The 26,720-nt window shown below is 39.6% G+C and overlaps 1 protein-coding gene across 5 annotated transcripts in view; it reads right to left on the reverse strand.

The window, feature by feature from the left end:
- Positions 1–4,294: 4,294 nt before the first annotated feature.
- Positions 4,295–26,720, reverse strand: part of TRIM36 (tripartite motif containing 36) — a 45,164-nt gene continuing 22,738 nt past the window's right edge. For 2 of the 5 annotated variants that reach the window (XM_070377192.1, XM_070377196.1), the window contains exons 5-11: positions 24,967–25,113; positions 20,812–20,907; positions 17,401–17,654; positions 17,045–17,169; positions 13,230–13,520; positions 9,827–10,124; positions 4,295–8,238 (exon numbers count right to left, since the gene is read on the reverse strand). In XM_070377192.1, coding sequence (XP_070233293.1) covers positions 7,884–8,238; positions 9,827–10,124; positions 13,230–13,520; positions 17,045–17,169; positions 17,401–17,654; positions 20,812–20,907; positions 24,967–25,113 — 1,566 coding nt within the window. In that variant the 3' untranslated portion in view covers positions 4,295–7,883. The remainder of the gene's footprint in view (positions 8,239–9,826; positions 10,125–13,229; positions 13,521–17,044; positions 17,170–17,400; positions 17,655–20,811; positions 20,908–24,966; positions 25,114–26,720) is intronic. The other 3 variants (XM_070377194.1, XM_005890859.3, XM_070377195.1) reach the window with 3 other exon arrangements.

A 26,720-nucleotide genomic window follows, 5' to 3' on the forward strand; every position in this document is an offset into this window, starting at 1 on the left:
AAGCCCTGTGCATGCTGCATTTTAATTAACATGATCCTCACAAGGTTCCAGGAGCGACTGAAAGATGTAGGGTGAACTGAGTTTATCTGAGACCCTGTAGAGGCGACACAGGCCATGAGTCCTTTCCCTTTGTGTTTTACATTCTCTCGCCTGTTAAGTAACAAGCAAAGAAACACATGGACCATATTATCTTGATCTCATAGAAAACTGAATTATCTTACTGGCTGAATTATTCCTCAAGTTAATTATTCATATACAATAGTCCCCCCGTCAGCCACAGTTTTGCTTTTTCAGTTACCCACGGCTAACCAGAGTTCAAAAATATTAAATGGAAAATTCCAGACAGAAACAATTCATGAGTTTTAAACTGTGCTGCTTTGAGTAACAGGGATGTACTCACGCTGTCTGGCTGCCCCCCGCCCAGAACCCTCAACCACCAACAGGGTCCACACCAGACATCCAGAATCAGGAGATCAGCAGCAGCCTAGCGAGATTCACAGTGCCTCCATCACTGACATTACTTCATCTCATCATGTAGGCATTTTAACATCTCACAAGAAGGATGAGTACAGGAAAATAAGGTACTGTGAGAGACCACATTCAGGTAACTTTTATTACAGGACAGTGTTACAAAGGGGCTTCCCTGGTGGCTTAGACGGTGAAGAATCCACCTGCGGTTCAGGAGACCTGGGTTCAATCCCTGGGTTGGGAAGATCCCCTGGAGAAGGGCGTGGCTACCCACCCAAGCATTCTGTGCCTGGAGATCCCGAGGAGCCTGGCAGGACTCCGTCCAGGAGGGTCACAAAGAGTTTGGACACAACTGAGCAACCAAGTACACACAGTGTTGCAAATGTTGTATTTTATTGTTGTTGTTAACCTCTTACTGAGACTAATTTATCAATTAAACTTTACAGTAGGTATGTAGGTACAGGAAAAAATATATATAGAGAGAGAGTTCAACACTATCTGCAGCTTCAGGCATCCAGAGGGGCTTGGAACACATTCCATGTGGATAAGGGGGGGACCACTGTACCTCTCCAGTTTGATTTTGAACTTTATAAGCAAATAATAGCAGCTGAAAACTCTAAGACTTCCCTAGTATAATTCTGTATTCAAATATATTTCTATCATTTGTAAAAGATATCTTATAAAGTTAAATACTATTTTCAGAAGCGCTATTTAAAAGCAGAATGTGTATGTGAAGCCGCCATATATAAGTACTTACTGTATACAAGACCCTGTGTTAAGTACTTCGTGTACATTATCGAGCCTCAGTACATGGCACTAGAACTATCTTACAGATAAGATAAAGCTTACAGGTGATGAACTTGTCTAAGATCATACAGTTATTAAATGACAAATCTCAGATATAAGTCCAAGCCAAAAATTCACAATAACCACTGCTACTGTGTCCATGTGATACACAGAATTCTCTGTGAGACTGAGCCAAATCAACAGGCAGTAAACGCTGTGAAAATTCCTGCAGTCAAAAACACATCAAGTATCTAATTTAAATTTATGGAGTAACAGCCAAACTTATTTGCTCATGGAGTCCTCCCCTTTCCTCCATACCTTTAAACTGCTCTTAGACATATTACCCTTTAGATACCATGATGTACTAACCTTTACAACATTTTTAAATGTTCTCTGTCACTCAACAGTTTTAGGGTGTATTAAGTGAAAATGAAAGTTGCTCAGTTACTAGGACTCTCCAAGAAGGAATTCAAATGCTTACATGTCAAAGTTATGGGCAGAACGGGTAACCCAAGAAATTTTACCAGCAAAATAATTTCTGGAATACAAATATTTCCACTTAAGTCAGATGTGCTTAAAAATGGAGGGAGCATTTAGGTACAAAGATTTCAAATGAGTAAAACAAATTAAGGTGTCATATAGCATCTTAAAATGCCCCAATTTTATCAAATACTGAATCTACTCACCAGATACAAGTTCTTTGAAAAACAGGAGAATTATTTCTAATGGTTAAGTGGGAAGTTAGAGTAAAGAAACTTTAGAATGCAAGATTTCCAAAAAGTCTACCTCCCCTGAACCATCTCTCAAGATACTTACTTATACTTACTTATAAAATGAGGGCATAAATTACAAGAAAAACATGGGATCCAGGAAATGGGGTTCAACTTAGAAGGATGGGTTATTCCTAGCATAAAGGCAAAGGGAAGCCCCAAGAGAGCTATGTATTCGTAACAGGCCCAGGAACCAAGCAGTCCACATTGGAGCAGGAGGACAGAGCTCTAGCAGATTCCCCAGGAAAAATAAAAACATAGAAATATGTTTGACCTCTGGAATTGCCATATTAGAGGCATTTTACAAACCTTTGAAACAGGTAGGACAATTTAGCTAGACAGCTAAAGAAAATTAAGTCAACAAAACAGGCAATTTTTAATTCCAAAAGAAAAACAAAAGTTGTACAAGAAAGGCAGACATAACAGACCTACTTAGCTGAATACGGAACAACGTTTACTTAGAGAGTTCAAACCTTCATTTAATATTACAGGATGTTGGTAAGTAATCTCTTATATTAGGAGAAAATGAACATTACTATAAATACAGAAGAAACAAATAAGAGTCAATGTCACTGACTCTAGGGAGCTAGAAGGGGTACAGGTGGGGGTTTGGGAGGTCTCTGGGTTTTGTTAAGCATTTTTTACTATTATTTAACTTTATAAACCCTGCACTTGTTATTTTGGAGACATATAGATATTACTTAAGAGAGAGAGAAAACAGGGGTCAGCTGAGTGACAGTCACGCGACAGCACTCTGCTCCATGTGGCTTCCTGGAAGACAGGGAGTGATGAGCCGGGGTCTCCGAGTGTGGCAGGCCAGTGCTCGGCGGCCCGGGCAGGGGTGCGGGCTGGGGATGGTCGGTGTTGTCCTGGAGGAGGCCTTCCAGGATGGGGGGCGGGAACGGGGAGTTAAGTCCGGGGGCCCATCTTGGTCAGGAGGGCAGGCCTGCCCCGGGGGGCGTGGGGGGGCTTCCCGAGGCTCCGAGTCAGGCAGCCCTAGGGGGCTACTCGAGCCTGGGGTGACTTGTGGCCCCGGGGAGTCCACCGACGGGACGGGCACCCGAGAAGACGGCATGGCCTCTGGGGGAGCCGTGTCTCCAAGTCTCTCTCCACAGGACATGGAGAAGGAACAAGAGATGCTGCGGGCCTGGAAGGATCGCATGGCGCGCGAGTTGGATCGCGTGGTGGCTTTCTGGCTGGATCATTCCCACGACCAGGAGCAGGGGTGCACGCCTCGCCCTTCTGGGGGCCTTGGACTGGGTTCTTCTCTCCTCTGGAGCCCCCGCACCTCACTCTGGGCTGGCTGCCATCTGTGGGGCGCCGCCTCTGCCCCCATTCCCCTTCACCCCCCCAATAAAAAAAAAAAAGAGAGAAAACATTTCTACAGCAGCTAAGACTACTCACCACTCTACTAAGAAAATAAAATCAATGTTGCTCCAACAGTTTTAGTATCACATGACAGGTACACTAATCCAAAGGACATTACCTCTGCACTTAAAAGATTTATAGTCTTTTAATGAGACCAAGACTTGGAAGAAAAGCAAGCAGATCTTCGGAAGCAGTCATATATAATCTGGCCAGTGAGCAGAGATTCAAACTCAACTGAACCACATCCCAACATAAACAAAGCCAAGGAACCTTTTTAGGTCTTCTAAAAATATGCAATATAGCATTTGAAAACCTAATAAACCATTGTGTTCAGATAAGATAAATAAATGCACCTTTAAAAAAAGGGAAATAATTTTATTAAAAATATTTTTAGTATCCACGGGTAGGCTATAGTCTAAAATTCACTTACGGCACACTTCGATTTTATTTTGACAGTATGTTACAAACTTACTTGCATGCATCAGTCTAGCCCAGAACTTCAAGGAAACGTTTTTTTCTTAACCATGACACTTAATTATTCTTCCCTATTCAAAGGTATTTCAGACAAGAGACAGCAAACTCGGGAAAAAAAGCAACATCATTAGACTCAGATCTCAGTAAAGAACAGGCAGCAAAGAAGAGAAGTACCAGGAAGCTAAGAGGGGAAAGTGTGTTAGCTGTCTAAGTCTTTAGGGATCAAAATGCCTCCTTTTGTTTACATTTCAGATTATAAATGCCCTCACTGAAGCAGCCAGCACAGTGGCCTACAGCCTCCCCTCTTCTCCCCCAAAGACAACAACCTCCTTCCGGCTCTGCCCATTCCTCTCCCCCTACACCACCCCCTCCACAACCACCACAGACCCGGTCACCCCACTTCTGCCCCAGGAAGACTCCCGCGGTGAGCATCTCCAGAGGGCACCAGCGGCAGCCAGTCAGGCCTGGTCAGTAGGCAGCCCAGCAGATCCAGAGGACTGTATGTCTTCCTCCCCTCCCCGCCTGGCACCCACCCGTGCTGACAGCTGCCTCCGTGGCAACCCTCCCTTCCCAGTCTCCCTCTCCCTGGAATCTAGGAACACTATTTCCCCTTGTCCTCCTTGCTCTAGATGTGGTAATGGCTTTAAGCTGTGGCTAGCCCGTGCCAGCCATCTCACGACTCTAAGGCTGCCCGTATCTCTAAGCAACTCTTGCATTAACTTCTTTTCAATTGAACCAGCTAGGGCAATTCTGTTACCAGCCAGAACTCTATTATCTCAAAGCCTTTTTGCAGTTCACGTTCACTATACCTAACATGCTCAGCACTCAGCCCTTGGTACACCGACCAGCTCCTGGAGATCAAGTGTCAGACTCCTATCACCCTCCTCAGAGGGGCTTCCCTGACCACAAATCAAGTATTAGCTCCCACCTCCAGCACCCCCTTGGTCCCTTTCATTTTTATCATCTCTCCTTCCTAGAAAGTAGGCTCCTAAAGGCAGGAACCTAACCAGACTGTCTCGTTCACTTTTTACCCATTACACAGCACAGCGTCTAATAAGAGCAGGAGTCCAAGACTTCTGTGAAATGACGTAGTTCCAAGTCAAACTTGGAAAAAAAGTCCTTCAAGTTTAATTCAAGTCCCAAGACACCCTCCAATTCTTATGCGATGTTATTCCCATAAGCAGGTAAAACTCATTTAAAATGAATGCAAATCTGTCTGGTGGAACATCATTTCTTAAGAGTGTTCCTACCCACAACACTAGTTCACAACTGCTTCCTGTAGCAATCCAACGACTGATTCTATTTCCACACAGTGTGCATTCTCAGGGGCTATCAGATGACGGGGGTTATTAGAAGAGTAACAGGTTCAGATGGTGTTCAATCCCCCAGAAATAGTCTGATTTCTACTACTTTCAAGAAAGCAGTTGTGAATATGAGAATGAAGTTATTACACACTATTACAGGGTTATTTGTGAATATACTCTTATTTATTTTAAAATTAAGACCCATCAACCATGAGTAACAATTCACTGCGATTCAGACTTAACTATACCAGAGCCTCATAACCGAAGAGTATAAATGTGACGGAGGGGCTGCTCATCTGAAAAATATCTGACCTAGTATAGATCAAAGAAGAAACATAATGGGACTTCTCTGGTGGTTCAGTGGTTAAGAAAGTGCCTTCCAGTGCCGGGGACTTGGGTTTGCTTCCAGGTCAGGGAACAGACCCCAGACGCCAGGGACCTTAAGCCCACGTGGCACGGCTGTGGAAGCCTGTGTGCTCCAGGGCCTGTGAGCCACGTCAGGAGAAATGCCCACATGCCACCCCGAAGAACCAGAGCAGTCAGAAACAATAGATAACTTTTAAAATAGAAATATTAGACAAACTGATCAGTTTAGACAGTTCATCCTTCAACAACACAGGTTTAAACTGCATGGGTCCACTTATAATGGATTTTTTTTTTCAGTGAACACATTCTATGGTACTATACAATCCCCGGTCAGTTGGGTTCTTAGATGTAGAACCGAGGATGCAAAAGGTCGATCATAAAGTTATACTGGGATTTTCAACTGCATACAGAGTGGACTCCCCCCTAATTCTGCATTATTCAAGAGTCCCTGTTGATGTTAAGCTTTTCTAATGATCACTTCCACAAGAATTAAAGCTAGCAAAAGCCCAAAATAATTTTAAATAGAACTTTACCTCTAGGTTAATATATTCAGTCAAACATCTTTTCATACACTGCTTCTATTCTCCATGTAAACACACTGAGAACTCCTGGAATGCAAACTTCAATAATGACATTTGACTTACTTTTAATTTTTATTAAAAATGAAAGAAGTTCAAGAGAACAATTATATGCAACTATACAATGTTTTATATCCCTTTATAAATCCAGCTTTCTTATCCCTATTAAAGCTTTATATTTAAAATGTCTACATGCTACGACGTCACAGGCTGGAGACTATCAGACATTACCGTACATGTGACGTTAGCGGCTTTATTGCACAGCGACCCGCATAACACCGCGTATTTGTTCAGTTCAGCCTACGTCATAGATTGCCATTCATAGGTGGGAAAGGAACAAAGCTTCCTAAACACTGAAACTCTCCATGATATTTCCTTCTTGGGTCTGGGGGAAAAGGTACTAATTTAGTGTTACCAACCTGAATAACAGATTTCCATTAATATATGTATATAACAACAACAAAAAAGCCAGAGCTAAGAGTTTTGGTTAGTCAATTAAAATGTATGAAAAGAATTCCGAAATGATTAACGCTAAATATACTTAACAGTCTTAGTTTCTGAATACGCTAACTTTAAAAAAACTAACCAGTTTAAATAAAACCACCCAAGAAAGAGTATCTTTCAAAAATGAGGATAAAATTTAGATAAAATGTAATTCTTCAAAGAACTTTCGACTTTTAAGAAGGGTATACACAGTCATTATGCTTTCAGTTATTATTTCTAAACAAATCTATACTTTTATTTCCTTATATAATAAATACTTATTACCAATGAGCCATAGAAAATGCCATACAACTGACCAGATAGTTACTTCATGTTTTATAACATATTTAATGACACTGAAAATATATTGTGAACTTTTCAAATATGTAAACATAAACCAGGACAATCTGATATGTAATATTTGTGTCCCAAAATGAAAATTACAAAACACAAAAAACAAAAGAATGGCATCATTATTGTCACTAGTATTTATGAAAAATAAATATTGATATAAGCTCAAATATGCTCACAAAGTAACTAAAAAAAAAAATTGAAGAAAAAAGTTTCCCAAAAAATCATATGAAGTGAAAAGCTTCATGTGTTAGCCAAGAATTCTGTGTTTCCTGCAATAAATCATGTTTCTTACACATGCAAGTACAGGCATTACCAGCCAAGAAAACTCTAAGATGTCCTTACAGTTTGTGGTCTCAGAAGAAAACAAACAGTAGTATTCATTTTCTAGGCAGTATATTCTTAAATACATAATTTTCCATTTAAATATACTACTATTTCTATGGCCTTTTTCGTTTTATCTATCTATACCTTTGTTTTCCTATTAAAAACAAATGCACAACACCATGCTTAGTACTACTTTCTATCCATAAGGCATTTAAAAAATATCTTCTGTGAGGACATAAACATGATACAAAAATGAAAACCAAACACAAAAGAAGAGTAATAAATACTTTGGGATCCCTTCCCCCCAGCCCAAAACAAGGAATGTCTAAGTATCAGCAACACACGCTGATACAAATAAATTAGATTTCCTGTGCATAAAAAAGAAAAGTCCAGTTACCCATCTCAGTGTTAACTAGGAAAGAACGTCTCTCCCCGGCATTTGTGAAAGGCAGAAAGGCTGCTTAGGTTTTCTGTGTTTGAAGAAGAAACAGACACAAAAAATAAGTGTGGTGACACAACGCTCAGATGATATATAATTAGTTACGGAGGCTAACCCCGAGGCACTACTCTGCTCACAGTTTTCATCCTAAATCACATCAGATGTGTGACTACATGTTCTCTTGGTACTCTAGGTACTTCGCTGTGATGGATTCTTCGAGCTGGATTCCTCCACTGCCCATCAGGGCAAACGCTGGATACATCGTATGCGAGCAGTCCACCTGGCGCTCATAGAGGCATTTCATGTGATCCATGTCATAGAAGGCCACTTTGCCTTTATCATAGTCGAGGAAAACTCCTATACTTGTTGGCATGGGAAGAACTCTATTTTCAGGTTCATTAGAAGAAGTAGGTGACTTGGGAATAAAGACTTTCTTCATACCTATAGTAACCAACGTAAAGGGCTGCGAAGAATCGACACAGGCGTCCTCACTGCCGCTGTCGTGCCCGCTGTCCTGCTCGTACCTAAAACACAGCACAGACAGAGCAGGATCTTACCTGCATCATCATCCGAAGGCCTGCAAGTCGCTTCAGAACATTTTCACCAGATGATATACACTGAGTTCAATTAAAATCAATTGTAACTGCTTTTACATCAAAACCTTTCTGCTAAACCATAATCAGTTAGAAACATAAGGACTACACAGTGTCACTTAGAATTACACCACAGACTCAGACCCAAATTCTGTCATAAAGTATCACCCATTTTTACCTATATATATAAACAAACAGATGAGAAGTTAAAAATAATTAGTAATTTTGGCCTATCAAAAATAAAGCAGGGGGGGATGAAATGGAAGGGGCTTGACAAATATTGAATATTTATAGCATAAAATCATATATAAGAAAACAGAAACCAACACAGATCTCCTAATCCAAAAACTTTATCAGACTATGTAAAATAAATGGGCACTACAAAATAAAGCAGGAGAAAAAAGCATGTTTCATTCTGCTGCTAAGAACTGTTATTTCCTGGTTGGGATTTTCTACATGGCTCTATGATGCAAGCAAGCATCATGAAGAGTTTTAGTCTCCTTTGATTATAAAACAGTAAAACCTTAAAGAAAATTTTGATACAAAGTTCCTTCCACTTTTCCCCGTGCAGGGTGCTTCTTACCTTAGTACACTTGTGAGCACAGGACATCAACCATTTCCATCAGGTCTTTTCACTTCTAGTATTTCTCATGTTGTAAACTTTTTTAACATTGTTAATAATTTACCAAGTAGACACGCCACTGTGTTTAAGAAACTATTTCCGTATTGCAATTTTCACTATTGTTTCAATTTCTCATCTTAGGGCAACAAGTTTTTCCTGTCACTCAGATTGTTACTCTGGGATTTCTGTAGACGTAAGTGATCAAAAACTGTCTGTCTGGACTAGTTCACACTACATCATGTAACACAACTAAACTGTACAGAACATTAAATAGTCACTCTCAAGTAACTGAAATTCTTTGCCATGGGAGCATGTTTACCGTGACCAAATTTTTAAAGTACTTATAGGACTGTTTAAAGAAACTGTATCCATTTAGCACCAATTGTGAAATATGGCATTTAGAGGCAAAGGGAATGGCAACCAACTCCAGTACTCTTGCCTGGAGAACCCCATGGAACAAAGAGGCTGGAGGGCTACAGTCCATGGGGTCGCAAAGAGTCGGACACGACTGAGCAACTAAAATAAATAAAAAACATTTATGCAATTTTATTTATAATTAAGAGAACTGATATGAAAGCCCTTGAATATTCTAAATTGCGAAGCTATACCATAATCAAGAGGTGTACCCAAAAAAGACTTGTTTCCTCACAGCATTAGAATTTAACTGCTAAAGCTCATTAGTCACTGTGATACAAGACGACGTGACATCTTTTCTTAGCCAGCCACATAAGCACAGCCAAAACCTCTGAATCTAAGAAAGGCATCCTCTACATACTAAATACTCCAAATGCAGGAAGTAAATCCAAGTCCACTTTCAGGCTTGCCGTGCTAAACCAGGATGTTTACATTTTACAGAATTAAAGAATTATCAAGCTCTAGATCAATAAAAGACTCTACCTCGGACTAACTGCGTCCCGGGGAGACCGGAGCCATTCTTGCAGTTTGTCACTGGAAGCGACGCCCGCTTTCACCAGGTATGAGTACGGCTCCACACGGAAGGCCCAGAAATGCTTCCCTTTAGTAATCCCAACATCTCCGATAATGTAGTCTAAGCTGGTGTAATAACCCACTTGGATCCGCTCCGCAGCAAGCAGAAGGTTAAAGCCAGCTCTGCTCTCCACACGGTCTCTCTTCAAGTTCAGCAGGAGGTGTTCATTATTATAGCCGCATTTTTCATCAAAGAGGAAACTGAAAACTGCAAACAGAGCTTAAAATTAGCCTGCAAATTATTTATTAGCATTTCTACACTCTATGGTTAAATTTAACAGGCTTTCAAACAGAAATTACTAAAAAGAGATAGGAGGAAGAATATTATCCTACCCTATTCACAAACCAAAACCCCAACTCAGAAACGATTTCCAGCAAATTCTCTGTACCTGAAAATTTTCAGTAATTTCAAAGTGGAAGAAACATTTTCAATGTAGGAGAAATTTATGAATGTAGCTCCTTGGAATAGATACAGCAAACCTAAACACCTTATACTACTGAATCTGTTCTTTTTTTATCCCTAAAATAAGGGGTTGTATATTTTCAAAAATATCTGCATGTTTTCTTAAAATTTATTCCAAATTTTATCTTTAAGTTAGTCACAGTCATGTCCGACTCTTTGCAATTCCATGGACTGCAGCCTTTCCTGCTCCTCTGTCTATGGAATTTTCCAGGCAAGAATACCAGAGTGGGTTGCCATTTCCTTCTTCAGGGGATCTTCCTGACCCGGGGATTAAACCCAGGTCTCCTGCATTGGAGGCAGATTCTTTCCCAACCAAGACACTAGGGAAGCCCAAATTTTACAAATACAGAAAATATTAGCAATTTTAATAAGGTCTTCTCCTTACCAATCAAGATAGCAGACACAAGAAAGTGTTTTGCTTTAAAAAAAAAAAAAAGCATAAGCTTTGGGTTCAGAGACACCTGGGTTTGAATTCCTAGCTCAAACATTTAACTGGAGCTTAACCTAAACTTTAATTTCCTCAACTGCAGAATGGAGACAACACTACTCTCCTAAGCCTATCAACTTAAACCCATTAAGCCTAACATTCATTGGCGGCTAGCCCGGAAAGTGGAAACATCCCAAATGCCCGTCAACAGATGAACGCACAAAGAAAATGTGGTGTCAACTTCAAGTTGGCACTTGCCACTGGCACTTGCCGTCTATCTCTGCAAGGATTAAATCATGTGCTGCTGCAGCTGCCGGTTTTCAACACCCCTGAAATGAGTTCAGGGTGGAGAGCAGAAATGAGGCCCTCGGTGCAGGGGGCGGGCGGGGAGGGCAGACTGGCAGGACTGCTCTATTTTCAGGAGCCTAGTTTATGAGCCCAGTTCTTGTTATCGCCTCCTATCTAAAAAAGCACTAAAATCCTTCATGGTGACGACTGCTCCTTGTAACTAGCAGAAACCTTCTGAAAAATAAAAAAATATGTGCTTGATTGCACGGATTCTCCCTTCACCAAAATCATACATGTGTTGACCTTCCCCTCTGCCTCTTTGGAGCAGTTTCTCAGAGCTGTCTGAGTGGCTGCTTTCCCAGACTGCAGTCCTCATTTTGCCCCCAATAACACTCTCACATTGGGCTTTTTTTTTTTTAAGTTGACAGTGGGATATACATGCAATGGAATACCATTCAACCTAAAAAAGTTAGGAAATTCTGATAGGTGCCACAACATGAAGGAAGCTTGAAAATAAAAGCCAGTCACAAAAGGATTATGCAAATCCATTCACACACGAGGTACTTAGAAGAGGCAGATTCATAGAGGCAGAGGCAGAAGGAAGGCTGGATGGAGGGGTTACCATGTAATGGATGCAGTATTGATTTGGAAAAATGAAAAAGTTCCAGAGACTATAATGATGGGTGCACAGAATGTACTTAATGCCACTGATGCATCCAGTTAAAAATAGCTAAAATGGCAAATTTTAACATTCAGTCATGTCTGACTCTTTGCGACCCCATGGACTGTAGCCCGCCAGGCTCCTCTGTCCATGGGGCTTCTCCAGGAGAGGAAAGTGGAGTGGGCTGCCATGTTGCTAACAAGCTAAAACCATTTTCCATGAATGAGATCTGACCAGTCTTCCCGGTTTGTCCTGGCATGACAACTCACGCTTGCTTTCAATCTCAAATGTCTCCCAGTTTGCAAAATAAATTTAGATGGTCAGCCTATTCATATGGCTTCTCCCAGAGAAAAGGAAGACAGCTTTTAATGTTCCCCCTCCTCCACCCCCCTCCACTTCGTCACTGAAAACAGCAGCTGCTTTCAGGTTTCTTTTTCCTTCCGCTTTCAGTCAGACTAGAAAATAAAGTGGAAACTGCATAAACCATAAAATATTTACTTAATACTTGTAAATGCACCCTAAAACTCTCTTATGGATATTATTAAAGTTCAAGAAAAGTACTTTTAGCCAACCTTATGCATTTGGTTTTTGTTTTTTCTTAATTAGCTACAATATACATGAAAAACAAAGAGTGAATAGCACACCCTGGACAAAACGGCAAGGAAGGGCAGAGTGCACAAAATATGGGTACATAAGCCACTAAAATGGGCAGGCGCGATGGGGTCTAAAAGCCAAGTGAAGAAACGTCTAAGGGCAAAATGATTTCCTGGTCACCAGGATGAGCATAACTCTGCTTCTATACGTCCCTTATCCGTGGAAACACTGTAGTGAACATCAACTAACCTGTAAGTCATTCTCATTCTATAAAAATGTACAGGCCTTGTTTAAGTAGTATCGGTGGTTACCAGGTTGGAAAGGAGAGGCAGTGCTGGGTAGAAGGAGCTCTCAGTGTGGGGGGAAGGGGAAGGAGGGCTATCCATGTGGCTTTAATATGTGCCTTCCATCCCCATGGGCTGGTAATCACTGGGTTAGAAAAGCCAGACAAGTCAGAATTAGGTTAACTAAAATTATACTTCATGTTATCATACCAATAAATTTCTAAAATATCTACCCAGATCCTATGCTAATAGAGATCTCTATAAACTGATCAAAAAATAGAATTATACTATATAAAACTTGTAAGGTAGCATTTACATTATTTTAATTCCAAATTAATAACCCTACACATTCAAATGTCATGTTATTCTGTATCTGTTATCAGTTAGAAGTCTAATCCTATTCTCAGCCTGCATGGTAAAATTCAAGTATTCATTCTATTTCTAAATCCTAGCTGGATATAGAATCTACTTTTCTAGAATCTTTTACAAATGAGAGGTGGCTTTAATGTAGGTCTGCACAGACACATCAGCAGGTTTATTTTTTATCATGGTCTCTTCCAACTGTACGCTTTTCTTATCCCCAGTATTCACACTACCTGGAGCTGGAGGAGTATGAAGAATCAGTTCTCTGCTGCAAGGACTGCAGATGGAACCCTTGTAGGCTCTTACTCTGAAAGCATAGTTACAATTACTCTCCAGATCGGAAATAACTTTACTTGTGCCAGACACTTCTATCTCATTCCAAGACAACATTTCTTCATCTCGATTAATCTTGCGATATTCAAGGACATAGCTATCAGCTTTATCCTTTTCTGGATGGTGCCAATTTATCAAAGCATTGTTATAAACTTTGCTCTGTTCCTCATTGATCTCTGGCACATCTACACCTGAAAGAATTATAAAACAGAAAACAATATTAAACTATTATTTCAGAACCTTTATTTTTTTCCTCAGTAAAAATGATTTATTGACAAAAACTAAAAGATTTCTCTGTTGTCCAAGAACTTTCTGTATTTATAATAAGGTGTATAAGTAAAAGAATAATTCCTACAAATACAACAACACAGATGGACTCTGAGGACAGGCTCAATGAAGCAAACAGGACACAGAAAGACCAATGCTCATGTCATGATCCCACTTATGTGAGGTATCTACAAGGGCCAAATTCATGAAATCAAAGACTGGAATGGTGGTTACCAGGAGCTGGGGGGCAGGGAGAAATGTGTGCTTATTAATAGACAGGCATAAAGTTTCAGTTAAGCAAGATGAATAAGCTCTAGAGATCTGCTGTACACCCTGTGACGATAGACAACAAAACCACATTCTGTATCAAAAATTTAAGAGGGTGGATCTCAGGATAAGTTTTGTTACAATAAAATTTTAAAAGAAAAGTAATAAAATAGAGATTTTCAAAGTGTATATTTATGTTTAAAACTGAAAGGGGAAAGAAGAATGAAAAATAAGAAAATTAGTAAAACAATTTTAGCTTTCCATATTAATTCTGCTGCTGCTGCTAAGTTGCTTCAGTCATGTCCAACTCTATGCGACCCCATAGACAGCAGCCCACCAGGCTCCCCCATCCCTGGGATTCTCCAGGCAAGAACACTGGAGTGGGTTGCCATTTAATGTCATAAATCAAAATTTTTAACCATATACCTTTCAATGCCCATTTACTGAAATAACAACCCTGGATGTGAAATTTCTAATTTCTGTCCTCTTTTAAGTTATTTTAGTAACTTAGTTACTAACTTTAGTAAAAAATCTAAGTTTGGTTAGTATAATAATAAATGTCAAAATGTTATATAATTTCTTTTCATATTATCTTTCTCAGAATTGCAAAGCAATTTAAAATGACTTTTTCTTGGCATTAACAAGATACACATTTTTGTAAGAAAATCAGAAACTACATAAAACACACACACACAAATTAAGTAATTCAAAGATTATCACTACAATAATTTTGTATAGCTCCTGCCAGTATTTTTCTCCCAGTGGTATCCCACTATAGCAACACTTAACTATTTTCAGAAACATGTTTCTAATTTTTCACTAAAAATACAATGATCAAAATTTCACAGCTAAATATTTGTGTGTATTCATCATCTTTTCCATAGAATAAATTCCAAACAGCTTAACTGCTTTGGTCATATGGTAAAAATAAGCTGTAAGGATTACACATGCACATGCACACAGAAACAGACACACGTTTGTATCAAATCACAGAGAAACACGTGAAATGAACAGTAGAAGCTTCCTTTATCCTCCAGCTGCGTACAAGCAATGGACAGCGTAAGTGTGTCTGTGCATGTCTCTGTGCAGTCAAGGTATCTAACAAGTCATCCAAACTACATTTTAAAGTTAAAAAAAAAACAACCATCATGACTGGTATGCCTCACCCTATACCTCTTTTCTTTTCTTTTTTTTTAAACCACAGCTTACTAAAAAAATGTTATGCAGGGAACAGTGAGGAGAGCACCCAGCAGGCGGAAGACGGGTGACCACTTTACATCCTGACCCACAGGTTTTACTGGTTCTGCGTTATGCACTGGCATAGCCTGAGATTACCCAACCTCAATCTCCTCTTTCGAAAGACAATTCCGGGACCCCCTGCCCCAGAGGAGGAAGGACCTTGTACTCCTAAGTAAACAAACAATAACATATATATAAAAAACAATTCAAGTATACATTTTGGAAAAAGAGAATAGATAAGAAAAGTATATAGTCAAAAGGAGATTCAGGCACTGACTGGAAGAGAAAGATGGTCATAGTAATAATCCTTCAGTATTTAACTTTTTAACAAGACATATTTCCTTTGACTAAATACAAATCTACACATCTGTATCTACACAATAATTAAGCTTATACTTTCCCAAGGGTTTCCCTTGTAGCTCAGCTGGTAGAGAATCCTCCTGCAATGCAGGCGATTACTGGGTCAGGAAGGTCCCCTGGAGAAGGGATACCCACTCCAGTATTCTTGGGCTTCCCTGGTGGCTCAGATGGTAAAGAATCCGCCTGCAATGCGGGAGACCTGGGTTGGGAAGTCCCCTGGAGGATGGCATGGCAACCCACACCAGTATTCTTGCCTGGACAATCCCCTGGACAGAGGAGCCTGGCGGGCTACAGTCCACGGGGTTGCAGAGTCGGACACAGCTGAGCAACTAAGGACACACACAGATCCTTTTCCAAAGAGTGTAACTGTTCACCATGGAGAGAAGTCTGAAGGAGATGAACAAGACGAGAAGAAAAAGGAACAGACTACCCCCCTACTGGTGAGCAGCAGAACACAAACACAAGCAATCATTAGGGACTGAACCATGCGCCCTAAAATCCACATGGTAAGGTTCTGGCCCCTGGTACTAATACCTCAGAATGTGCCTTTATTTGGAGAGAGGGCTTTTAAACAAGTACCGCAGTTAAAATCAGGTCAGTGAGGTGGACCTAGTACAAAATGACTAGTATGACTGGAGTCCTTCTAAGATGAAATCTGGATGCAGATGCGTACAGAGGGAAGACTGTGTGAGAACACAAGGAGAAGACGGCCACCTGCGCTTCAAGGAGAAACCGACCCTGCCAATAGCTTCATCTCAGCCCTCTAAGCTCCCGAATCAGAGAAAACACATTTCTGGTGTTTAAACCACCCAATCAGTGGTGTTTCATGTCAGCAGCCCTAGCAAACTCATACAGCACTGTAAACGCTTAAACATCTTAGAGTCACCTTTAACCTGGATATACCATTTCCAGGCTTCTGCCCTAGGGAGACTCATACACAGGCACAGAGAAACACTGACTAAGATGTTTGATAGAGCTGTTTACAACAGATAAAAAACAGGAACAGACTGTCGCTCAGTAGGAAAGTTATTTATATAATGGAACAGTAAAGCTAAAATACAGTTGTAAACCAGAACTTCATATATTAACAAATATTTATCCTAAACTTAATTTTTCAAAAAAGCAATTTACCAAAAAGACACATACAGTGTGATGCCCATTCACACAATGTTTAAAAACATACAAACCAATAGAACCTAGCTTTGGGGCATAAAAACATGGTTATAAAAACATAAATGGCATACAATTTTAGGATAGGAAGGTCTGGGCAACTGAGTTGCTGCTTTATAGTGTCAAGCTGAAGAGAATTTCTGTGTATTCTGCCAAGTCGAGTCCAACTAGTTGTAACCCCCAGAACTGTAGCTCGCCAGGCTCCTTTGTCCACGGGATTTCCCAGGCAAGGATACTGGAGTAGGTTGCCATTTCCTTCTCCAGGAGATCTTCCCGACCCAGAGATCCAACCTGCATCTCCTATACTGGCAGGCGGATTCTTTAGCGCTGAGCCACCAGGAAAGCCCATGTGTCATCTACACAGTATGATTTCCAACCAAAAAAGCGAAGGTATGCGGATATTAAAACTTACCACTTGAGAAAAAAGATAATTCTCCAAGAAGTTCTGTTTGTTTAGATGTGTTAACAACATAGTCTTCAAAAGAAGTTTGAGCCGCAGGTCTAAAGCTCTTCAAAGACTCTGTAGCTTTCTGTATTCTATAGACAGATATAAAATGTTTTATATAAAAATGATTCTTTAAAAAGGCAAATCAGACTAAACATCTGCAATGAGATTAACTAAAGAAAACTTCACTCAGCACTCGGTTAAGAGTGAAGCAAGAGGTCCTGCACACGGCACAGCATTCCGAAGCCATCAGAGCTACAGCGGAAACTCGGAGCAGTGTTTAATGACGCGGCTAGAGAGACTGTCAGTTCAAATCAAAATACCTGACGTGGAGCTGCTTTGCCGTCTGGACAAAGCAAGACTGATCCGTCTCCTTCAGCACTTCCTGAGCGTAGCCCACGAGCCCGCTGTTCTCCAGCAGCCCCTGGTGCTCTTCCATTTGGGTCTGAAATTTGTCTAATCTTAGTTTCTTAGAAGCATCAATTGCCTTCAAAACAGATGATTTCCTGTCTTCTAGGATTTCAAAGAGCTTTTCAAAATGTATAATTGCATCTTCTTTAGCCCGCTCTCCATTACACTATTGTAAAAGAAGCAAAGCATTAGCTTATCTGCTAAATCCAAATGCCTTTTCATAAGGAGTCAAAATTCAGCACAACAAACCCAAATCCTGGAAGGAAGAAGATTTTGTCTGGCACCTTGAAGCTGTCAGAACAATAACTTGACATCAAATACACTTAATGAGGGATGATGAGCAACTTTTAGACACAGTTTGTGATTTTATAATAACTGTATTTCCTTAAGCTTTCAATCTCCAAAGTCCAGCAATAAACAATGTATTCAATGAAATAAAAAGCAACGTTCAATCTGTATATGAAGGAACATAGGCAGAAATTATCTGATTTAACTAAGGACACAGGAAAAAAAAATCTGCAGTTATTTATTCATTTCTAATTCAAGAAATTTTATTCTTTCTACCATATTCCAATTTTTTAAAAAGGTAACCCACAGATATAAAACTGAAAAAAATTACATTACTAAGATATAAAATTGTAACTTTTCTCTTCAAATTAGTATTAGTGATATATTGGGTTGCCCAACAAGTTCATTTGGGTTTTTCTATAACATCTTATGCAAAAATCCAAATGAACTTTTCAGACAACCCAGTAACTATAAATAAATTGTAATTTAATTAATACTGATTTAATAACATGTTATGCAAATTAACTTCTTTATTCTTATTTTTCTGTTCTGAAAACTAGGGATAAGAGAGACCATGTAGGCTTTTCTGAAGATTGAGAAAGATTATTCATTAATACATAAATGCATACCTCAATGTCACATATTTTCACCATATACACAGCTGTTCCACTACTTTGCCAAAAAATGATCCTCTCTATAAGATGCTTATTGAACATTTTGGATGTCCACAAAATCAGAGATTGACTTGACTTTGGAAATAAGACTGCAAAGCACTTACAAGCACTCATAATACACTCATAACAGCAGCCAACAGTACAGTCTTCGAGAACATTCTTAAAAGCTGACAATATATGGCACAAGTGCACTGTACATTTTTCAGTGGCTTCTGGCCAACATTTATAATGAAAGGAAAGTTTTTCCAGATTTCCTTCTCTTGTTTTCTAACCCCAACAGCCAATCTTTTAAAGGGGGGATGGGAAGAGAGAAAGAAAGTGATGACATTCTGGTAGTTTTTCAGTGACATAGCACATTAAATTCAGAAATATCATTATACACAGGTAAAGAGGAGGCTGTTTCCAGCAAAGTATAATTATAGATAAAAGACAGTGTCGCAATCTTCACCGAGAACGGAGACAAATTTTCTAGTACAGAAGACTCTTACTGATAACCCTACAAATACAGCTTAGGTCAAAGGTACAAAAAATGTTAAATGATGTCTCCAGGATCTCAAGGAGTCAGTGCCTACACGAATACTTAATGCCTGAATTGCTCAGTTTTCAAGCTACTGAATGACAAACTCAAAAATAAGCACTGGATTTCCTTATCTCAGAAGTAAAGGCAGGACTTCCCTGGCGGTACAGTAGATAAGAGTCCTCCTGGCAATGCAGGGGACGCGGTTTGCTCCCTGGTCTAGGAAGAGTCCATATGCCGTGGGGGCACTAAGCGCGTGCGCCACAAGTACTGAAGCCTGCACGCCCTCGAGCCTGTGCTTACAACGAGAGGAGCCGCTGCGATGAGAGGCCCCTGCACTGCGCCCAAGAGGAGCCCCCGCTCGCCGCAGCGCGACAAAGTCTGCACAGCAGTGGAGACCCAGCACAGCCAAAAATACATTTTAAAGAATAAAGGCAGATGACTGAGAAAACTATGAGGACAAACTTAAAATGACGACAGATACAATCTCTGGGTGGTATGTGCCACCTGCCTGGGTGATAATGTGCCACGTGTTAGGGATTAGAGTAAACTGTGAAGAGTTTGTCAGTCAGACACAAATATGAAAAACAAAACCCTACCTTTTAAATTACACATAAAACCAACTTACTTAGGATGGTGAAAGCAATCAGCAAAATATTAAAAACTAAAGCAATACTGGTAATGTGCTAATTCACCCAATTTTTCAATAATTTAACCCACTTTTATAAAGTATTTGTTTTAAGACGTAAGTCTCATGCTAGTCAGAATATTTTTATATTTAATTAAAACTTTTAAAGGGATCAAGAGTAAATGACCTTCAATTTATTTCAAATAAAGAAAAGAAAACAGGGATCAAAGTCAGTGAAGAATATTTATAATTTTAAAATAACCTAATTCTATCCTCTTTTGCTATATTTTTAAAATGCTATCAATTTTTCCTATTTTTTACTGAAATATAATATGCAAAGACAAAAATGTACACGTAAGTGTAAGGATTACAGTCTTTGTGAACACACCCATGTGACCAGCATTCAGATTAAGTACTACCAGTATCCCAGAAGCTACCCCATGTAGCCTTTCCGGACACTGGCCCTCCGCCTCTTCAGCAGCTCCTCTCCTGAGCAGCACTGCCTAGTTTCGCCTCTTAGCCTCACACAGCGAGTCCTCCTTTGTGTCTGGCATCTTCCCTTCATATTAGTGCAGGATTTATCTACATCGTTGCCCACAGTTGTAGATATTCATTCATCATTGCTATTTACATTCCACTATTGATGGGCTTTTGAGTGCTTTCCATTTTGTGGCTATTACAAATAACACAGCTACAAAAACCTTTTTCTTATTTTTTTTTTTTTGCAGCTATGAACATTCTAATACATGTCTTTTGGTGAACATATGACAGGTATATATTTAAGAATATCTGGGAAATTTAAATAAACCTAGTCCTATTAACATACATCTTTCAAATGCAATTTGTTAGTTTTATTAAAAAAATAGATAATTTTGAAAGCTATTATTTTCCTTATGTTGCTACTTTTGAGACATGTCTCAAAAAAAAAAAAAAGATAGGTCTCAAAAGTAGCAACATAAGGAAAATAATGTTTTCATCTGTGTTTCAGTATCATTTAATCACTACCTCTATCAGCACTGATCACACAGAATTCCATTCCTTACCTTTGTTTTCCTAGTCCCAGAAAAGCAGGGGTGGAAATCTAACACAACTCTACTCCCAGCTCATAATATACCCTTAGGATTTTATGAATGAATAAATGAATGTCTAGATGAATGAATGAAAAATATGCAAACCTCACCTCTGAAATATAAAAGAAAAGAAAAATAACACTTACCTCTGTTTCTTTCATCAACAAGTTTAGCTCAGAAATTTGACTCTTCACCTGGCTCTCCTTGCCAATAAGGTAATCGATATCCTTTGAAAGCTTCTCCTGTTAGAACATATTAGAAACACAAATAAGTAGAAAGAGAAGTGGAACAAAGGGCTTGCAGAATTTTCTTAACACAGCATCCTCCTCTCTCAACTCTAGTGATTACTGTTATTAACCCAGGGTAAACAGTCACTGGCTGTAAGCACACAGGCCCACAGATACGAGCAATCAGAAGTAGGTTACCTAAAACACACCAACAAAAAGAACAAGGTAAAGCACTCAAAAATTCCGAGTCTACAAACTACGTTTTTGTTGTCTCCCATCATTACTCCCAGAATGATGCCTCACAAAGCTTCAAAGTAAATAGAAGAGTAGCAATCCAAATAGTGTTTTCTTCCATTAGGTTTTACAACACACTCAGGAACACTGACGCAGCACACACACAACAGGAAAAAAACAAAGAGCCTTTCAAAATAATCTGCATGGTCCACCCAGCCTAGATGGTCATTCAACAGCCATACCACATGCAGTGACGAAAACACAGACGTGTAATAGGTAACTTGCAGAGCTTACTGCATAGCTTGTTTATGAAGCAGTCATTTGGCACTGGCACAGTTTACCACAGAGACAGTCACAGGTTTCGATGAGATTACTAGCACAGTCCACAGAACACAGTATGCCCAAAATGGATTGTAAAACCAACAACCATACCCTGAAGTAAGACAGGCTAAGAAATTACGACAGACAACGTATTCTGAGTCTAAGCAAGACTAAGAAAATCCAGAAAACACCTCGCAAGCTGTAGCCCTGACAGAAGATCTGGGCATTCCTGGTCACAACTGGTGACCAAGGGTTGAAAAGGGTTATTAAGAAGCAGGGCAGAGAATTAAAGCTTTAGGAATGAATCTCCTTCCTATATCATCTTTTTTTTTTCCCCTACTTAGACCATGTTACAGGGTAAGAGAAAGTGTACACAAATCAAAGTAACAGGTCTCTCTGGCAGGACCCACCTTTACAACTCTTTGGGACACCCAGGATCAGACCCAGTGAGTTTCCCTCACGACTCAATAGAGGGACAGAGGAAAGGCCTGTTAGGTGGAGGAATAAGATTTCTGAGGAATCAGGGCAGGACGGGACCAAGAAGGAAACTGCAGGATGTTAAGGATCAGAAGAGACATTAAAATCTTGTGTCTTAATACAGCATTTTACAGACGAAGAAACCAAAGCGGAACACAAACATGACACAGTAAGAGGCTGAACTGGAAACTTCCTCATGCACACTAACCACGCTGCCACAGGCAGAGGCCCTGCCTCCGCACCAGGCCGTGAGGAAGACGCCAGTTCCTCCAGGACCCCACCCCTGTCTGGCCCAGGTTAGGACCAAACCCACTGAGTGTGAGTGCTGGCACTCTTTTTAGCTACAGCAGCAAAGAAAGGAATTTGGACAATTAAACTGAATTGGACTTAGTTCTAAGTCAACAGATGATGTTAGCAGGGCTAAACAGGCTAGAGGAGGAGAGAGGACAGAATTCAGAAACACGGTCCAAGGTCTGAGCGGTTCCAGTGAGCTGTGATGCTGAGAGCAAGTCCACATCCCACAGCAGCCTTTACCTGAGACAGCTCCAGTCTTCCGAGTCCCCTTAAACCTGGGCAGTCTGTGTTAAGACGAGATCTGTTTTAACCAAGAATCAGTGGCCCATTTATTCATAAGCCTCCAAAAAGTATATGCAGCAGACACAGATACTAGACACTCTACCTGGGAAGCTCATCTCATCTGGGGAGCAGGTTTAAACCCCTTGGTTCTACTAAGACCCCAGCTCTCCAGGAATGATGAGAAGCTAAATTCTCAAGGAACCCAAAGCTGCTCAAAGCTAGCTTGGTTCTCAAATGTTGGTAAGTACCAATCTCCTGAGAGCCCATGAGAACACAGACGCCCAAGCTCTTTGAAGGAGGTCAGCACTGGCCTCTGTAACTTTACCAAGTGTCCCAGGAGACTCTAAGGCCCATCAGAGTGTGTAATCACCCCCTGCAACATTCCAGTGAGCAAAACTGAAATATCATAAACCTGTCACCTAGATCATGAAGCCCTCTGACGTAAAACCTAAAACCAAGTAAGAAGGATGATCTTAGGAGATCTTCTTGTTATTTTTAGCCAACCCAAATTATTTTATCCTTACTAAAAAGTGAATAAAATGAAAACTCCATAGGGAGTCTATTTTTTCTAAAGTCTGAAACATAAATGAGAGAAATTAACAACAGAATACAAAGGCTAATTTAGGTGTATATTATTGCCAAAGATTAATTCCAGGTAACAGAAAAAAAATTTTTTTGGACAACTTGTGTAATATTCAACCAGTAAGAAACAAACAAAAAAGAAGCCAAAGTTAAAATTAGCAAACAGTGGTATATTGCCGGTGTGAGGCACAAGAGAAAAACTAAGACAGGATTTACTCCCTCACTTGAAACAACTAACAGAACAAATGGAACAGCTCTCAAGACACTGGACATCAAGAAACAAAAAGCAGTGACCTTGAGGGATGGGAAACAAGATGAGCCTGTGGTGAAAGCATTAGTCGCTCAGTCATGTCCGAGACTTTACGACTCCATGGACTGTAGCCCACCAGGCTCCTCTGTCCATAGGATTCTCCAGGCAAGAACACTGGAGTGGGTTGCCATTTCCTTCTCCAGGGGATCTTCCTGACCCAGGGATGGAACCTGGGTCTCCTGCACAGCAAGAGGATTCTTTACCATTAGAGCCACAAGGGAATATGGTGGCCCCGGCTTATTTTCTGGAGAAGACTTCCCAGACCTGATGCAGAGAGTTCAAACTAAGCTCAGGATCTCCTGTGAGAAGAGGAAATGCAGCTGAGAGTCTGGGAAAGCAAGAGTTTATAGACTGTGACACCTAAGAACAGATAGCCACAAAAAGAAGAACTCCAGAGATTTACCAAGGGCCTCTCTTCTTTATTCACAAGAGCTTTGGTCAATTCGTGTGTGTAAGGAAATTGCCACAGGCTGGGGAAAATAACACCCACAAGAATTGAAACGAACAATTTTAGAGCTCACACAAGTTGAGAATAGTGCCTATTCCCCACCAGTCAGACTAAAAAAGAAAACATTAAAACCCTCAAAATTCACAGGGCATTGGGAAGAGTAAACAAACAACTTTAATAGTCAGATAAAATTAGTCCCAGACCGAAATGCTGTTCTGTCCTGCCTAAGAAAGCTTAACACTAAGACCCAAAAGGAGCAAACTGCTCCCAAGTAAATTAATCATACACTAGAAGAAAACCCCCAAAGAACTGTAGGAATACAAAAATATCCAGGGCTCAACAAGGTAAGCTTTGCAATACCTGGCAGCCAATCAAAAGTTGCCAGGCTTGCAAGGCAGGAGGGGAATCCAACTCAAAATGATGAGGAAAATCAGTCAAAATTGACCTACAAATGACACAGGTTGACAGAATTAGGTAAACAAAGGTGGACAATAAACAAAACCTGTAACCCACGTGTTCAAGAGGTCAGGCTGAGCATGACAGACCCACAAAACACGAAACATGAAACTGTAGGTAGATATGCCAAAAACACATACATATATTGTTAAAGGAGACAACAATTTAAATGGGTGGTAGATTTATAAATGAATGAATTCCTTTTAAAAAAGGAAAAAAAAATGAAACAAAAAAAATTTTTTTTAAGTATTAAGAGGGCCATGTATAATGTTAACAGACAGCAAGTAACTCAGGTTTAGCTAGTATCCACAGAATAGACAAAAAAAGTTTATACTTATTCTACTGGTAAGCAACAAGAATCAAGCGTTTTAAAAAAGCTACTAACCACACTCAAGGTCATGGCGCTGGGCTCACACAGGGATGGATCATAATGAAGAGTCCTTTGTCCCTCTCAGCACTCAGACTTTAGAACTAGCACATTACAAGGACAAAGAGCTGCCTGGTCACATATACTAACAACCTAATATTAGCAGATCATTAAGTAATGCTTCAGACTGTTAACTCATTTCAGTAAAACAGATCACACAATCTGCCATGATTTTATACAGAAAAAAAAGTTAAGGGTCTAAAGTTATAAAGAATCAAAATTTAGTTCTAAAATAAGCTCTACCTTTAAGGTTTTGTAGGCACTGCTCATGGTGGTTACGCGGTGATTGGAATGATTCCCACCCAACTTACAGAGATGACACACTGGCCTCCTGCATAGTTCACAGTACATGTTTATCCTCTCTGTTTCATGCTCTGGGCACATCAAAATCTATTGAACAAAGGATAAAAGTGGGATTAAGGGTCCTCATAGATTACATACACTCAAAAGATGTCAAGTAATTGGATAAAGTACCAAAACACAAGGATTTGCATTATAAAATCACTAACTAAAGCCATCTAAAGTAATAAAAGAAATAAAAAAGTAAAAAGAAATAAAAGCATTTGGTCCATCGTATGAAAATTGTCTACATTAGAATTATTGTTTTTTAATTTAAGGGTTCAAATGGTCAATTAATTATGTAAACGTTATTTCCCCTAAACTTAGTGCTAAGGAGTTGAAAATTTCTTTCCTATCAGACTTAAGTAAAACGCTTAAACAAGCTAGAAAGGTCCTCTGACCACAATGACTAGGCAATTATTCATGATTATGATCAATGTTTATAAAGTATTAAAACAAACAACCATGAGAACCTATTGCTTCATTATCCTCACAAGAAATCTGTCACTAAGGAACTTGGAACACTTCATCATACAAGGTTCCAAATGTTTGGTTTTACATATTGTTTACCCACACAATGAACAAATTTAGGACTGTGCTTTCCTGATTTTCATTTCTACCTTTTTATTTATTCCATAAACTATCATCATAGTTAAACTGAATTTTATATAATATAGCTGTTTTCATTTGGAAGAAAAGGATTGTTTTAATCAAAAAGCTGTTAATTATTCCACAAGATAATATTTTAAGCAGCTACAACTGGTCTGATAGCTTAGAAATTTTTTTTTTAATTCTAATACAAAAAGTCCTAATACTAATATGTAGCTCCAGGAAAAATAATGGAAAAGATTTCAAATTTTTAGGCACATCCAGGTTCCTACATTCTCAAAGCCATTACAATTAGAATATAAAACTTGGCTTCATGCAAAGAATGCAAGAACTCAAAATTACAAGTAAATATTCTATAGGATAAGAGACACCTTTTTAGAATTTTACCACAGTGAATAACACTTGGAGGGAAAAAACTTCTCCTCAATATAACTTCTTCATATTTCATTCTCTTATCAATCTTACATTTGTAAACAGAACAAGACTATAATTTATACTCAAAAATGGTCAACTTTATGAAATTAACTCCTAAAAACTAAAGCCCAACATACTTAATAATTATAGGTTCCTTCATGATAGAATAGTACTAATCAATTTAATTAATATTTTAAAGGACACATCAAACACTAGGTTGAAGTCATAAATTTTTAAAAATCTATGACCTTAAGCATTTAAGCTGAGCTAAGGAATATAATAGCGAATTTTAAAGTATTTAATAAGTCTATTGCTGCTGCCGCTGCTAAGTCGCTTCAGTCGTGTCCGACTCTGCGTGACCCCATAGACGGCCTCCTACCAGACTCCTCTGTCCCTGGGATTCTCCAGGCAAGAACACTGGAGTGGGTTGCCATTTCCTTCTCCAATGCATGAAAGTGAAAAGTGAAAGTGAAGTCACTCAGTCGTGCCTGACTCTTCATGACCCCATAGACTGCAGCCCACCAGGCTCCTCCGTCCATGGGATTTTCCAGGCAAGAGTACTGGAGTGGGGTGCCATTGCCTTCTCCGAAGTCTGTTGCTACACTGGCACAATTTGAGAAAGAAGTCATTCCAAA

This window comes from Bos mutus, chromosome 10 (assembly GCF_027580195.1).
Source record: "Bos mutus isolate GX-2022 chromosome 10, NWIPB_WYAK_1.1, whole genome shotgun sequence".
Taxonomy (NCBI): domain Eukaryota; kingdom Metazoa; phylum Chordata; class Mammalia; order Artiodactyla; family Bovidae; genus Bos; species Bos mutus.